The following is a 15,098-nucleotide window of genomic DNA, read 5'->3' on the forward strand; positions in this document are numbered from 1 at the left end:
AGGGATTAAGAAGTTTAAAAAGGGCTGAAGATGTCTGTTCCCTAGGAGAGAGCTGGAAATGAGATGGACTTAGAAGCAGCATAGGGATGAGGCTAAGAGAGAATGACTTGGGAGAAAGTGTTTAGATGAAATAGAATGTGGTTTTATTTGTATTTTGTTGTGCAAAGAAACTGTATCAAATACCTTAATCTTTTTTTTGTTTGTTTGTTTGAGATGGAGCCACACTCTGTCACCCAGGCTGGAGTGCAGTGGTGCAATCTTGACTCACTGCAGCCTCCACCTCCTGGGTTCAAACAATTCTCCTGCCTTAGCCTCCCAAGTAGCTGGGATTACAGGTGCCTGCCACCACGCCTGGCTAATTTTGTATTTTTAGTAGAGACAGGGTTTCACCATGTTGGCCAGGCTCATCTCGAATTCCTGACCTCAAGTGATCTGTCCTCCTTGGCATCCCAAAGGACTGGGATTATTGGCGTGAGCCACCATGCCCGGTTGGCTTATTCTTAATGAAAAAAAAAAAATCTCCATAATTCTTAAGTCGATGCCATTATTTGGAAGTGTTTTAATTGCACTTATACTTGGCAGCTGAATTATTTTTAGGTGAAATTTTAACACATGCTAAATATAATAAAAATTCAGTCTTTTGCAGGCATTAGTATGATAGTTCAAGCATTCAGATCATGATGATAAAGTTTAGCGGTTTCCATCCACCATACCTTGGCCACTTCTTCTTGGAAAGCCACGAGATTCAAATGGGAGATGTTCACGAGGTCAGGTCCATACACCACTGTGATCATGCGCTGCTCCAGGCGCCCGATGTTCCCCACATCCAAAAGTTCACGTAATTTGGGGTCCTGGACAATAAATATTCAAAATAATTAGTCTATAACTAGAGATTCCAACGTGACAGCATAACTTCAACGTCTGTTGAGTTAGAATGATTTCAGAACAAAGTTGCTTTTATTCTTACTAGAGAATTGTAGGAGTTTAAGGCTCCCATCCCACAAATGACCTAAAGAGATGAAGCAACTTGCCCAGAGTAGTGGAGAGACAATTTCTGGCTCAAGACTATAGCCTTTAGTTAAGTGCTCTTTCTGTGATCCTATCACACATTTTTATGTGCCATGGTTCTTTATTTCCTCCAATCATCCCATAAATTGTGTATTGAAATGAAAAATCTCTATTCTTCTCCTCAATTCCTGAATGCACTAAGACAAAGAAGGTGGTTATTCTGAAATTAAAATGTGACAATGCCTACGTAGGGCTAGGGAAGAAACATAGCCCTGGCTCTCCGTGTGGACTTGCTCCAACACTGAATACTGATGAAAAAGACCCAGAATTAGTGTGAGCAAAAACCGTGGTGCCTGCCATGCATATGTTGATTTCAGTTCTGTCCTCGGAATGTACTGGGATTTGGACATACGGAACTTCTGCAGTCTTTTCAGAGCAAGTTGCATTCTTTGGATCATGATAAATGGAAATCCTTTGGAGATGTATTCCTGCTGGAAAGGGAGTTTTCCAAAATTTCAAACCTAAAATAGGGCTCAGTCAGCTTGACTGAATTGATTTCCTCCCATAGGACAGGCCCTGAAGGAAATGAGAAGTCCATGCAGAAAATTAGCATCAAATCAATCACTTAGCAAATTTGCTGGCCAGCTTCTGAGACAGGAATACACTTACATTCTTATTTATTTAGCTAAATACTGGGCCAAGAGGCACTGATTACTTAGACTGGCTATTCTGACCTCTTTTTGGAGCTTTTGATATACATCATCCTTATGAAGGAATAGTAAATGTTTAAAAAACAAACAAACAAAAAAAAAAAACTACACACAACCAAGAAAGAAAACAAACAAAACCTTTCCAGCTGAGTTACTTTACTTGGTGCCATTAATTCTCTCTTTAGTTAATAAAACGTTCTCTGTTTGGTTGCATGAAGAGTCACATTTTCAGGAAAGCTATGAAGAAAGAAAACCCCATTTCAAAGCTCTGTCTAACATAACTGAAATCTCACTTTCACTAACAAGTTGAAAGCTTAACAAGTACATCAAGCCTCCTAGAAAGATCAAATGCTGCCACAAAAACATCAATTTGCATGACCCAGAAAAGGAGAGGTCTATATCAAAAGTTTTATTAAATAAACAATAATAGCAAAAAACGGAAACATTTAGCACTCTACCTTTAATGAGAGATTAAAGGAGAATGTTCGGGAAGAATGAATGTTTTGTGAAGGCTAATTAAACTTGATAACAAGGTATTTTATGAACTGATTAATTGCATCAAAGTTTTTGAACACCACTGAGACAAGGTTCAAAGACAAAACATATCAGTAATTGTCATTTTGTGGGGTTCTTTTTGGTATACTCAGAAGAGAAAAAGCATACTTAGAAAGCACCTGAAACTTGTAATTATAAATCAAAAGTTTTAAATCAGTGATTACAGAGTCCATCAATATATTTACCTCCACAATCTTTAGTGGGAAAATATTTAGAAATGAATTGGATCTATACATTGGACCCTTTCTTTCCTTCCAGTGATAGCCACACAACTCATTCTTTGGCTTTTTTCTCCCCCAAGCATTTTTTGTTCAGTCTACACTATTTTACTGCCTAATTCTCATGTCCATTTTTTTTTTTTTTTTTTTTGCTCATTTTGACATTTTTGCTCAAAACTTGATAAAACAGATGATTGGTTAAAGATTGCCACCTCTCAGAATTGCAGACATTAGGTGTGGGGGTCAGGGATTCTCTTGAATCATCCTTAAGATAAAGGAACTCAAGGCAAGTAAAGACCACCCAGAGTAGGTGCTCAGAGTAGCAAACAATTCTGGAAAACAGCTTCTGGGATTCCCACTAAGAATACTCTTTCTGAAATATTTGTTTGAAAAGTTTTCCCAGTGAATGTTGCTTATATATCTTTTCTTTTTTTTTCCTTTCTTTCTTTTTTTTTTTTTTTTTTTTTTGAGATGAGGTCTTGCTCTGTTGCTCAGGCTGCTGTGCAGTGGTGTGATCTCACTGCAACCTCTGCCTCCCGGGTTCAAGCGATTCTCCTGCCTCAGCCTCCCAAGTAGCTGGGACTATAGGGGTGTGCCACCACGCCTGGCTAATTTTTGTATTTTTAGTAGAAATGGGGTTTCTCCATGTTGGCCAGGCTGGTCTCAAACTCCTGACCTCAGCTAATGCACCGACCTCAGCCTCCCAAAGTGCTGGGATTACAGGTGTTTTATATCTTTTAAAAGACGATTAGTCTTTATATAAAAATAAATTTATAATGAAGTATTTAGAAGTGATGTCTGGAATTAGGTGGGTGAAGCAGGCTGGTAAAATGATGCTGCTGATTGAATCTGAGGGGTAAGTATTTGAGGACTCACTGCATGATTCTGCATCTGGATGGTTAACATTTGGGAAAAAAATTTAAAAAGGTTACTGTGTATGAACTAAAGGAACAGTTAGATTTTAGTTCAACCATTATGGAAAACAGTATGGCGACTCCTCAAGGACCTAGAACTAGAAGTACCATATGACCCAGCAATCCCATTACTGGGTATATACCCAAAGGATTATAAATCATGCGGCTATAAAGACACATGCACACGTATGTTTATTGAGGCACTATTCACAATAGCAAAGACTTGGAATCAACCCAAATGTCCATCAGTGACAGACGGGATTAAGAAAATGTGGCACATATACACCATGGAATGCTATGCAGCCATAAAAAAGGATGAGTTTGTGTCCTTTGTAGGGACATGGATGCAGCTGGAAACCATCATTCTCAGCAAACTATTGCAAGAACAGAAAACCAAACACCGCATGTTCTCACTCATAGGTGGGAACTGAACAATGAGATCACTTGGACTCAGGAAGGCGAAGATCACACACCGGGGCCTATCACGGGGGGGCAGGAGGGAGGGATTGCATTGGGAGTTATACCTGATGTAAATGACGAGTTGATGGGTGCTGACGAGTTGATGGGTGCAGCACACCAACATGGCACAAGTACACATATGTAACAAACCTGCACGTTATGCACATGTACCCTAGAACTTAAAGTATAATTAAAAAAAAAAAAAAAGGAAGTTAGATTTGAGAAACATTTACTCAGAAGAAACCACAATATTTTAAAACCATATAGTTCTGAATGTAAACAGAGAATTGAAAATATATAACAAGCCAAGTTTCTTACTAACATCCTTTTTCAGTGATGGAACACATTGATTTAAACTATGCTTTACTTTCTTTTCCACCTCTGGTCATTTTATTTTTAAAACTGTATCTTTTCTTCATTTATTTCATTTTTATCAATACTAACCTTGATTATGTTAGAATTCTCCTTTAAGAAACAAGTTCACTTTTATTTGACCTGTACTCAATAACTTATCTATTTTTGAATGCGACTCTTTGTTGAGCGTATTGATACGCAAGGGGTAGACCGAGAAAGACACTTGTATCTTCAAGTTGTCCTCATTTGTTTTCAGACTTTCAGAGAACATACAAAGAGGGGATTATCTGGAAGGATAAACTGCAAATGCACGAAGTTTTTAGAGGGCTTTATAGGTAGAAGGAATCTGATGAAAACAGATGTGTAAAAAGTGGTTGTTTCTAGAGTATGACATTCTCAGTTCTTGGGAAATGGGTGGCTGTGTTTCAAAAACAAACAAATAAAATCAAAATAGCCACAATAACAAAAACTGATAGACAACTGACATGTAAACCATCTTATCTCCCAAACCTATTTTACCAAGGAGTTTCATATCTGAGTATTTCTCATAGACTCAACTTCCTAAGAAGTTTCTGGAGAAGTATTTACCTATTTGAGTTACTACCAGACTCCAGCACATTTTTCCATCCTTGCAACTGATATAACTTCATTAAACATTTTACAAAGAAAACATACCCATAACTCTGTAAAACTGTTCAATTTCTTTGTTGGAGGAAACTAAAGAACACAGTTCAGAGAAAAGTAAGAGGTGAGGTGAACTTGGAATTTCATATTTTTACTAAGCTGTCACTCAAGGCCTTCTTTCTGCAGAGAATATCCTAGATGTATCTCCACGGCTGGAATTAACCAGATCAACTCAGAATCCTGGCAGCTATAATTGAATTCCACTTTTAAAGTTAAATCTAGATCATTTTTTTTCCCATAAGTGCCACCAAATAGAGACTGTCTGACTAAGTAAATTCATTTTCTCTCAATCATCAGGATTTGTGATTAAATTACCTCATGTCCATTGCAAAGAAAGTTGAGTTTTGCTCTTGTTAAATAAAGCTCAGGTTAATGATTCTCATTTTCAGGTAACTAGCCACTGAAGAAAGTAAAGACTGTTCTACACCTAAGAAGCAAGGACTCAATTACAGCACGTGTAACTGTATTATACCATTTAAAATATTCAAAATTAATGGAAGGAATGAACAAAGGCTAAAGGATGATTTAAAAAAAAAAGAATTAAATGCTGGTTTGAATTCTTATTTTTTAATATCACTTTTTAAAAAGGTTATTTTATTTGTATGCCAAGTATCTACAAAATAAAACATCTCTTCAAGACCTTTAGATTTTATTTTTGATACCAGAAACATTTTTGGTGCTCTGCAGATATACCTTACTCATTTTTTTCATACTCACGAAATGTATCTTTATTGGATTTTAGGCTTATCCAGTGATTTGTATAAGTTAATTTGATTCCCAGCACTTAATGCAATATTCTCAATCTGAATTACAGTTATATGGGTGGAACTCGAATCCATTCCTATCAATCATCAAGCATATAAGAGTCTTTCCAGTAGCACTCAGTACCTAACAGTTGGAAATGAAAGAGATGGATTCCTTATACGTAACTGAGATTCATATGATTCAGCTTCACAGTGATAAAGCTACCTTTTCTTTGAAGGCAGAGCCGAATTGCTATGCTTTATTCAAATTTCATTGTAGAGGAAATATATAAATTTATGTCCAGGCTGGTTTCCCATCAAACCCTTGAATTCAACATTTGCATCTCAGAAAATAAAACACAGATTAACAAATTCCCTTTGAATCAATGCTTATCCTCACACCTCTCATTTTCAAGATTTCTTTCTTTTATATGTGAGTGTGATGAAGGATGTCACTCTGTTCACCAGGATGTACCAGTGGCTTAGGTGGCTCACACAGCCAGCAAGCCTTTATAGAGGAAACACCTATCCATTCGCATTGATGATGACTCTGAAATATGGTGCTGTGAATATTCTTCTAAATAGAGCAAAAGACTTGGAGGATGTTACTTGTTTAAGTATTTTTTTCCTGCAAGTAACAGATGGAAAATCTTTAAATATTTTTAAGCTATTTCTTTAACTAGAGGGAGTAGAAGGAGAACAGACTGACTATATCAAAGAAAAGCAACTATGGATACATACTAGAAAAAAAAGAGTTGGTGGAGTACTGCCCTTTCATATCCTGCAATGGTATTACCATAAGAAAAGCATTTATATTTGCTTTGGGATGGAATAATGATGAATTTGTAAAGTCACTGTATAAGTATAGAAATCTGTTGATGAAGAAGAGAAAATATAGTTAGCTTAGCCATGCATCTTCATCCAAAATAAAGTGGTTTGAAGCTGTCAGGCTTGAATTGATTGAGCTAAAGTGAACACACTATTTAAGTCTAAAACAAAAAAAAAAAAATTAGAAGAAACAGGAAGGCGATCATCCAGAATAATATTCTCTTGGTTCACAAACAGAGAAGCTAAAAGTTCCCTGGAGTTCCTGTGGAGCTAAAAGTTTGGAAGTGGTCACAGAGAAGAGATAAATAAAGTTAAAGGAGCATCCCTAAATAGCATCCTAGGCTTTTCCTCATCCCCAGGAACAAGCTCAGGGTCTGGTTTAATGCAGTTTTGAGAGCTAGGAAGGAAGGAAAGATAAGTAGCTGCTGGAGGGCATTCAGGCAGGCTGACCACAGAAGCAGCAGAAAAAAGGATTGAAATAAAGTATCCACAGTCCTTGGACCAAGAAAATTAGGCTCATAATGTGGAGAGACAACTTCAGAGCTGGGAAAATGCTGCTATTACCTATTTCCAAAAGTTGCATTGCCTGAGCTATTAGGTTGGTGCAAAAAGTAATGGCAAAACCCCAATTAGTTTTGCACCAACCTAATAGTTTCCCAGGTTGCAATACACATGCTTGGCAGACAGGATCTTTGTCTGGATGCCCCAGAAGCCGACCCAAGTCAAAGATCTGGGGACAAGTGATTTATTTTGGAGATGATTGCAGACAGCACAGTGAGGAGTGGGGAAGTAAGACAAGAAGGGAAGAAGGTCTTTAAAGACTGTGTTAATTAGCAGTTTACTATTTTCGGCAACTGAGGCTCAAAACACTAGGGCCATTTGGAGAGAGTATGAAGAACCCATCTTAGGATGTCTCTAAGTAGCCTGGAAACTGTAGTATTTATCTGTTCAGTCAAATCCATTATTGGTGGACAGTCATTCCTGGGGTGCTAACTCCCTTGCATTTCCATAGCCGGAAAACATTCTCAGGACTATATGGGAACTCTCGTTAGGTAACCTCTGTGCATGAACCAATAGAATATCAATGGATTCTCTGGGAATAGGGCATAGCTAAACAAAAAGCAGCAGAAACCTCAGCAGAGGTAAATGCCCTTGTCTGACAGCTTGAAGAGAGCAGGGGATCTCCCAGCACAGAGGTTGAGATCTGAGAATGGACAGACTGCCTGCTCAAGTGAGTCCCTGACCCCTGAGTAGTCTAAGTGGGAGATATCCCCCACTAGGTGCAGACCAACACCTCACACCTCACACGGCTGGGTACACCCCTGAGACGAAGCTTCCAGAGCAAGAATCAGATAGCAACACTCACTGTTCAGCAATATTCTATCTTCTGCAGCCTCTCCTGCTGATACTCAGGCAAACAGGGTCTGGAGTGGACCTCAAGCAAACTCCAACAGACCTATAGCTGAGGGTCCTGACTGTTAGAAGGAAAACTAACAAACAGAAAGGACACCCACACCAAAACCCCATCAGTATGCCACCATCATCAAAGACCAAAGGCACATAAAACCACAAAGATGGGGAAAAAGCAAAGCAGAAAAGCTGGAAATTCAAAAAATCAGAGCACATCTCGCCCTCCAAAGGAACACAGCTCATCGCCAGCAATGGAACAAAGCTGGATGGAGAATGACTTCGGCGAGTTGAGAGAACAAGGCTTCAGTCGATCAAACTTCTCAGAACTAAAGGAGGAGCTATGTAACCAGCACAAAGAAACTACAAACCTTGAAAAAAGAATGGATGAATGGATAACTAGAATAATCAATGCAGAGAAGACATTAAAAAAACTGATAGAGATGAAAACCATAACACGAGAACGACGTGACAAACACACAAACTTCAGTAACCGACTCGATCCACTGGAAGAAAGAGTATCAGTGTTGAAGATCAAATGAATGAAATGAAGCGAGAAGAGACGTGTAGAGAAAAAAGAGTAAAAAGAAATGAACAAAGCCTCCAAGAAATATGAGATTATGTGAAAAGACCAAATCTACGTCTGATTGGTGTGCCTGAAAGTGACAGGGAAAATGGAACCAAGTTGGAAAACACTCTTCAGGATATCATCTAGGAAAACTTCCCCAACCTAGTAAGGCAGGCCAACATTCAAATTCAGGAAATACAGAGAATGCCACAAAGATACTCCTCAAGAAGAGCAACTCCAAGACACATAATTGTCACATTCACCAAAGTTGAAATGAAGGAAAAAATGTTAAGGGCAGCCAGAGAGAAAGGTCGGGTTACACACAAAGGGAACCCCATCAGACTAACAGCAGATCTCTCGGCAGAAATTCTCCAAGCCAGAAGAGAGTGGGGCCCAATATTCAACATTCTTAAAAAAAAAGAATTTTAAACCCAGAATTTCATATCCAGCCAAACTAAGTTTCATAAGTGAAGGAGAAATAAAATCCTTTACAGACAAGCAAATGCTGAGAGATTTTGTCACCAGCAGGTCTGCCCTACAAGAGATCCTGAAGGAAGCACTAAACATGGAAAGGAACAACAGGTACCAGTCATTGCAAAAACATGTCAAAATATAAAGTCCATTGATGCTAGGAAGAAACTGCATCAACTAACAAGCAAAATAATCAGCTAACATCATAATGACAGGATCAAGTTCACACATAACAATATTAACCTTAAATGTAAATGGACTAATTGGTCCAATTAAAAGACACAGACTGGCAAATTGGATAAAGAGTCAAGACCCATCAGTTTGCTGTATTCAGGAGACCCACCTCACATGCAGAGACACACATAGGCTCAAAATAAAGGGATGGAGGAAGATCTACCAAGCAAATGGAAAACAAAAAAAAGCAGGGGTTGCAATCCTAGTCTCTGATAAAATAGACTCTAAACCATCAAAGATCAAAAGAGACAGAAAAGGTCATTACATAATGGTAAAGGGATCAATTCATCAGGAAGAGCTAACTTTCCTAAATATAAATGCACCCAATACAGGAGTACTCAGATTCATAAAGCAAGTCCTTAGAGACTTACAAAGAGACTTAGACTCCCATACAATAATAATGGGAGACTTTAACACCCCACTGTCAACATCAGACAGATCAACGAGACAGAAAGTCAGCAAGCATATCCAGGAATTGAACTCAACTCTGCACCAAGCAGACCTAATAGACATCTACAGAACTCTCCACCCCAAATCAACAGAATATACATTTTTTTCAGCACCACATCACACTGATTCCAAAATTGACCACATTGTTAGAAGTAAAGCACTCCTCAGCAAATGTAAAAGAACAGAAATTATAACAAACTGTCTCTCAGACCACAGTGCAATCAAACTGGAACTCAGGACTAAGAAACTCAATCAAAACCGCTCAACTACATGGAAACTGAACAACCTGCTCCTGAATGAATACTGGGTACATAATGCAATGAAGGCAGAAATAAAGATGTTCTTTGAAACCAATGACAACAAAGATACAACATACCAGAATCTCTGGGACACATTTAAAGCAGTGTGTAGAGGGAAATTTATAGCACTAAATGCCCACATGAGAAAGCAGGAAAGATCTAAAATTGACACCTTAACATCACAATTAAAAGAACTAGAGAAGCAAGAGCAAACACATTCAAAAGCTAGCAGAAGGCAAGAAATAACTAAGATCAGAGCAGAACTGAAGGAGATAGAGACACAAAAAACCCTCCAAAAAATCAATGAATCAAGGAGCTAGTTTTTTGAAAAGATCAACAAAATCGATAGACTGCTAACAAGACTAATAAAGAAGAAAAGAGAGAAGAATCAAATAGACGCAATAAAAAATGATAAAGGGGATATCACCACCGACCCCACAGAAATACAAACTACCATCAGAGAATACTATGAACACCTCTATGCAAATAAACTAGAAAATCTAGAAGAAATGGATAATTTCCTGGACACTTACACTCTCCCAAGACTAAACCAGGAAGAAGTTGAATCCCTGAATAAACCAATAGCAGGCTCTGAAATGGAGGCAATAATTAATAGCCTACCAACCAAAAAAAGTCCAGGACCAGACGGATTCACAGCCGAATTCTACCAGAGGTACAAGGAGGAGTTGGTACCATTCCTTCTGAAACCATTCCAATCAACAGAAAAAGAAGGAATCCTCCCTAGCTCATTTTACGAGGCCAACATCATCCTGATAACAAAACCTGACAGATATACAATAAAAAAAGAGAATTTTAGACCAATATCCCTCATGAACATCGATGCAAAAATCCTCAACAAAATATTGGCAAACAGAATCCAGCAGCACATCAAAAAGCTTATCCACCATAACCAAGTGGGTTTCATCCCTGGGATGCAAGGCTGGTTCAACATACACAAATCAATAAACATAATCCAGCATATAAACAGAACCAAAGACAAGAACCACATGATTATTTCAATAGATGCAGAAAAGACCTTTGACAAAATTCAACAGCCCTTCATGCTAAAAACTCTCAATAAATTCGGTATTGATGGAACGTATCTCAAAATAATAAGAGCTATTTATGACAATCCCACAGCCAATATCATACTGAATGGGCAAAAACTGGAAGCATTCCCTTTGAAAACTGGCACAAGACAGGGATGCCCTCTCTCACCACTCCTATTCAACATAGCATTGGAAGTTCTGGCTAGGGAAATCAGGCAGGAGAAAGAAATCAAGGGTATTCAGTTAGGAAAAGAAGAAGTCAAATTGTCCCTGTTTGCAGATGACATGACTGTATATGTAGAAAACCCCATCATCTCAGCCAAAGTCTCCTTAAGCTGATAAGCAACTTCAGCAAAGTCTCAGGATACAAAATCAATGTGTAAAAATCACAAGCATTCTTATACACCAGTAACAGACAGAGAGCCAAATCATGAATGAACTCCCATTCACAATAGCTTCAAAGAGAATAAAATACCTAGGAATCCAACTTACAAGGGATGTACAGGACCTCTTCAAGGAGAACTACAAACCACTGCTCAGTGAAATAAAAGAGGACACAAACAAATGGAAGAACATACCATGCTCATGGATAGGAAGAATCAATATGTGAAAATGGCCATACTGCCCAAAGTAATTGATAGATTCAGTGCCATCCCCATCAAGCTACCAATGACTTTCTTCACAGAATTGGAAAAAACTGCTTTAAAGTTCATATGGAACCAAAAAAGACCCCATATTGCCAAGGCAATCCTAAGCCAAAAGAACAAAGCTGGAGGCACCGCGCTACCCGACTTCAAACTATACTACAAGGCTACAGTAGCCAAAACAGCATGGTACTGGTACCAAAACAGAGATATAGACCAATGGAACAGAGCAGAGCCCTCAGAAATAATACCACACATCTACAGCCATCTGATTTTTGACAAACCTGACAAAAACAAGAAATGGGGAAAGGATTCCCTATTTAATAAATGGTGCTGGGAAAATCGGCTAGCCATAAGTAGAAAGCTGAAACTGGATCCTTTCCTTACTCCTTATACAAAAATTAATTCAAGATGGATTAGAGACTTAAAACCATAAAAACCCTAGAAGAAAACCTAGGTAATACCATTCAGGACATAGGCATGGGCAAGGACTTCATATCTAAAACACCAAAAGCAACGGCAACAAAAGCCAAAATTGACAAATGGGATCTAATTAAACTAAAGAGCTTCTGCACAGCAAAAGAAACTACCATCAGAGTGAAGAGGCAACCTATAGAATGGGAGAAAATTTTTGCAATCTACTCATCTGACAAAGGGCTAATATCCAGAACCTATAAAGGACTCAATCAAATTTACAAGAAAAAAACAACCCCATCAAAAAGTGGGCAAAGGATATGAACAGACACTTCTCAAAAGAAGACATTCATACAGCCAACAGACACATGAAAAAATGCTCATCATCACTCACCATCAGAGAAATGCAAATCAAAACCACAATGAGATACCATCTCACACCAGTTAGAATGGCAATCATTAAAAAATCAGCAAACAACAGGTGCTGGAGAGGATGTGGAGAAACAGGAACACTTTTACACTGTTGGTGGGATTGTAAACTAGTTCAACCATTGTGGAAAACAGTGTAGCAATTCCTCAAGGATCTAGAACTAGAAATACCATTTGACCCAGCCATCCCATTGCTGGGGATATATCCAAAGGATTATAAGTCATGCAGCTATAAAGACACATGCAGACGTATGTTTATTGAGGCACTATTCACAATAGCAAAGACTTGGAATCAACCCAAATGTCCATCAGTGACAGACGGGATTAAGAAAATGTGGCACATATACACCATGGAATACTATGCAGCCATAAAAAAGGATGAGTTTGTGTCCTTTGTAGGGACATGGATGCAGCTGGAAACCATCATTCTCAGCAAACTATCGCAAGAATAGAAAACCAAATACTGCATGTTCTCACTCATAGGTGGGAATTGAACAATGAGATCACTTGGACACAGGAAGGGGGGAACATCACACACCGGGTCCTATTGTGGGGAGCGGGGTGGGGGGGGGAGGGATAGCATTAGGAGATATACCTAATGTAAATGATGAGTTAATGGGTGCAGCACACCAACATGGCACATGTATACTTATGTGACAAACCTGCACATTGTGCACATGTACCCTACAAGTTAAAGTATAATAATAAAAAAGAGAATATTAATGGATTGAATACACCTGTTACAACACTAAAGAAGTGATTATAAGAAATAACGAAATGTTATCTTGATATTGATTGATATTCATGTATTCAATGGGATCTACAATTGAAAGAATTTCATCTGATAGGCTACTAAGATTCTTTTTTTTTTTGAGACAGAGTCTTGCTCTGTCACCAGGCTGGAATGCAGTGGCATGATCTCGGCTCACTGAAACCTCTTCCTCCCGAGTTCAAGCGATTCTCCTGCCTCATCCTCCTGAGTAGATGGGACTCCAGGCGTGTACCGCCAACCACGCCCAGCTAATTTTTGTCTTTTTAGTAGAGAGCGGTTTCACCATGTTGGCCAGGGTGGTCTCCATCTCTTGACCTTGTGATCCACCCGCCTCGGCCTCCCAAAGTGCTGACTCTGTTCAGTTCTCTATAAAAATGATACATATGGCCTGGCACAGTGGCTCACGCCTGTAATCTCAGCACTTTGGGAGGCCGAGGCGGGCGGATCACGAGGTCAGGAGATCAAGACCATCCTGGCTAACATGGTGAAACCCCGTCTCTACTAAAAATACAAAAAACTAGCCGGGCGAGGTGGCGGGCGCCTATAGTCCCAGCTACTCGGGAGGCTGAGGCAGGAGAATGGCGTAAACCCGGGAGGCGGAGCTTGCAGTGAGCGGAGATCGCGCCACTGTACTCCAGCCTGGGCGACAGAGCAAGACTCCGTCTCAAAAAAAAAAAGATACATATAACAACAAGTTCTTCTAATTAGTGACTGTGTCAACAACCACACTAGCTGTTCTGTATCTTCTCTTCCCCCTATTTAATCTACAAAGCAACACAGAGAGATAGCTATTGTTATTCCAATTTCACATGAGGTGCTGAAAGATGAAGTAATTTGCTCAGTTTTATAAAATGGTGTAAAGGGAGATTTGAATCCAAGTACACCTGATGGTAAACTCTAAGCCCTCTCCATATCACACTGTGTTACAAAGTATATCCAATTTGATGCAGTTTATATAAAATAGTCAAATAGTTCAATTGGCAGAATAAAACTTAAATAGCAAGCATTCAAGTTACCTTGTTTAGTGATATTTTAGGCAGTTTGTTAAAAATATAAAATAATGCATATGAGAAATCAAAATAGGAAAGAAAGGTGGTCTCATGGAAGTACTTGCCTTCCTAGGAAAGAGTCGAAGCTAAATGGTCAATTTTAATCATTATTTGTACAATCATCCCTGCTGAAAATAAAAGTGCATGAAATATAGCAATTTGAAAACTAGTCAATGGAAAAAGTAGTTAGCTTTTTCCTCCTCATGGAGTCAGTATTTGTCAAACTTAAAAATTCTGAAGTATAGACAGGTTGTCAGCCATGTTTTAAACTATCCCCCCAGTCTTTTTGACATATGAGACCACCTGTCTGCCAGCAAATTTGTATGCACAGCCCTGACCACTGCAACGCATAAAAATCCACATGCCCTGAGGGGTGACGGTGTGTGCAAAGCAGACAGTTAGGATCCTATGTGCTTTCCTGTTTAAACCCCCCCCCCCCCCCCAGAGCATGGAAAGCATTATATTTCCCTTCAACTTTCATCCGAGGTCAATGCTTCTAGCTATCACAATGAGGCCTGTTTGTTAACAGAATGCACAGACACCTTTACAGTGAGTCCGCAGCATCTCCCTAGTTGATGAGTTCTTTATTGGTGAGATTTAAGTTTTCCTATTTTGTAATGATATCTGCTTCCTTCCATGGTACTTTGCTATAGTTAGATGTGCCAAAGGGGCTTCTAGAATCTCAGAGCATAATTTAAAATCAAACATATCAAAAAAGGAGGATGACAATTCATTAATAACGACAAACACAATGTTCCCTTTGTTAAGAAAATCCATCATCTATGCTGTGGGCTTTTGACGCGTGGAGGAAACAGGAAAACAGCAGACAGCCTGTATTC

At 38.9% G+C, this 15,098-nt stretch overlaps 1 protein-coding gene across 2 annotated transcripts in view; it reads right to left on the minus strand.

Moving 5' to 3' along the window:
* The window catches only part of PLCB1 (phospholipase C beta 1), a 784,598-nt gene that overhangs the window by 259,862 nt on the left and 509,638 nt on the right, over window positions 1-15,098 (minus strand). For both annotated transcript variants that reach the window (XM_023217869.2, XM_023217868.2), the window contains exon 4: window positions 714-851. In XM_023217869.2, coding sequence (XP_023073637.1) covers window positions 714-851 — 138 coding nt within the window. The remainder of the gene's footprint in view (window positions 1-713; window positions 852-15,098) is intronic.

Source organism: Piliocolobus tephrosceles, chromosome 20, assembly GCF_002776525.5.
Source record: "Piliocolobus tephrosceles isolate RC106 chromosome 20, ASM277652v3, whole genome shotgun sequence".
NCBI classification, from domain to species: domain Eukaryota; kingdom Metazoa; phylum Chordata; class Mammalia; order Primates; family Cercopithecidae; genus Piliocolobus; species Piliocolobus tephrosceles.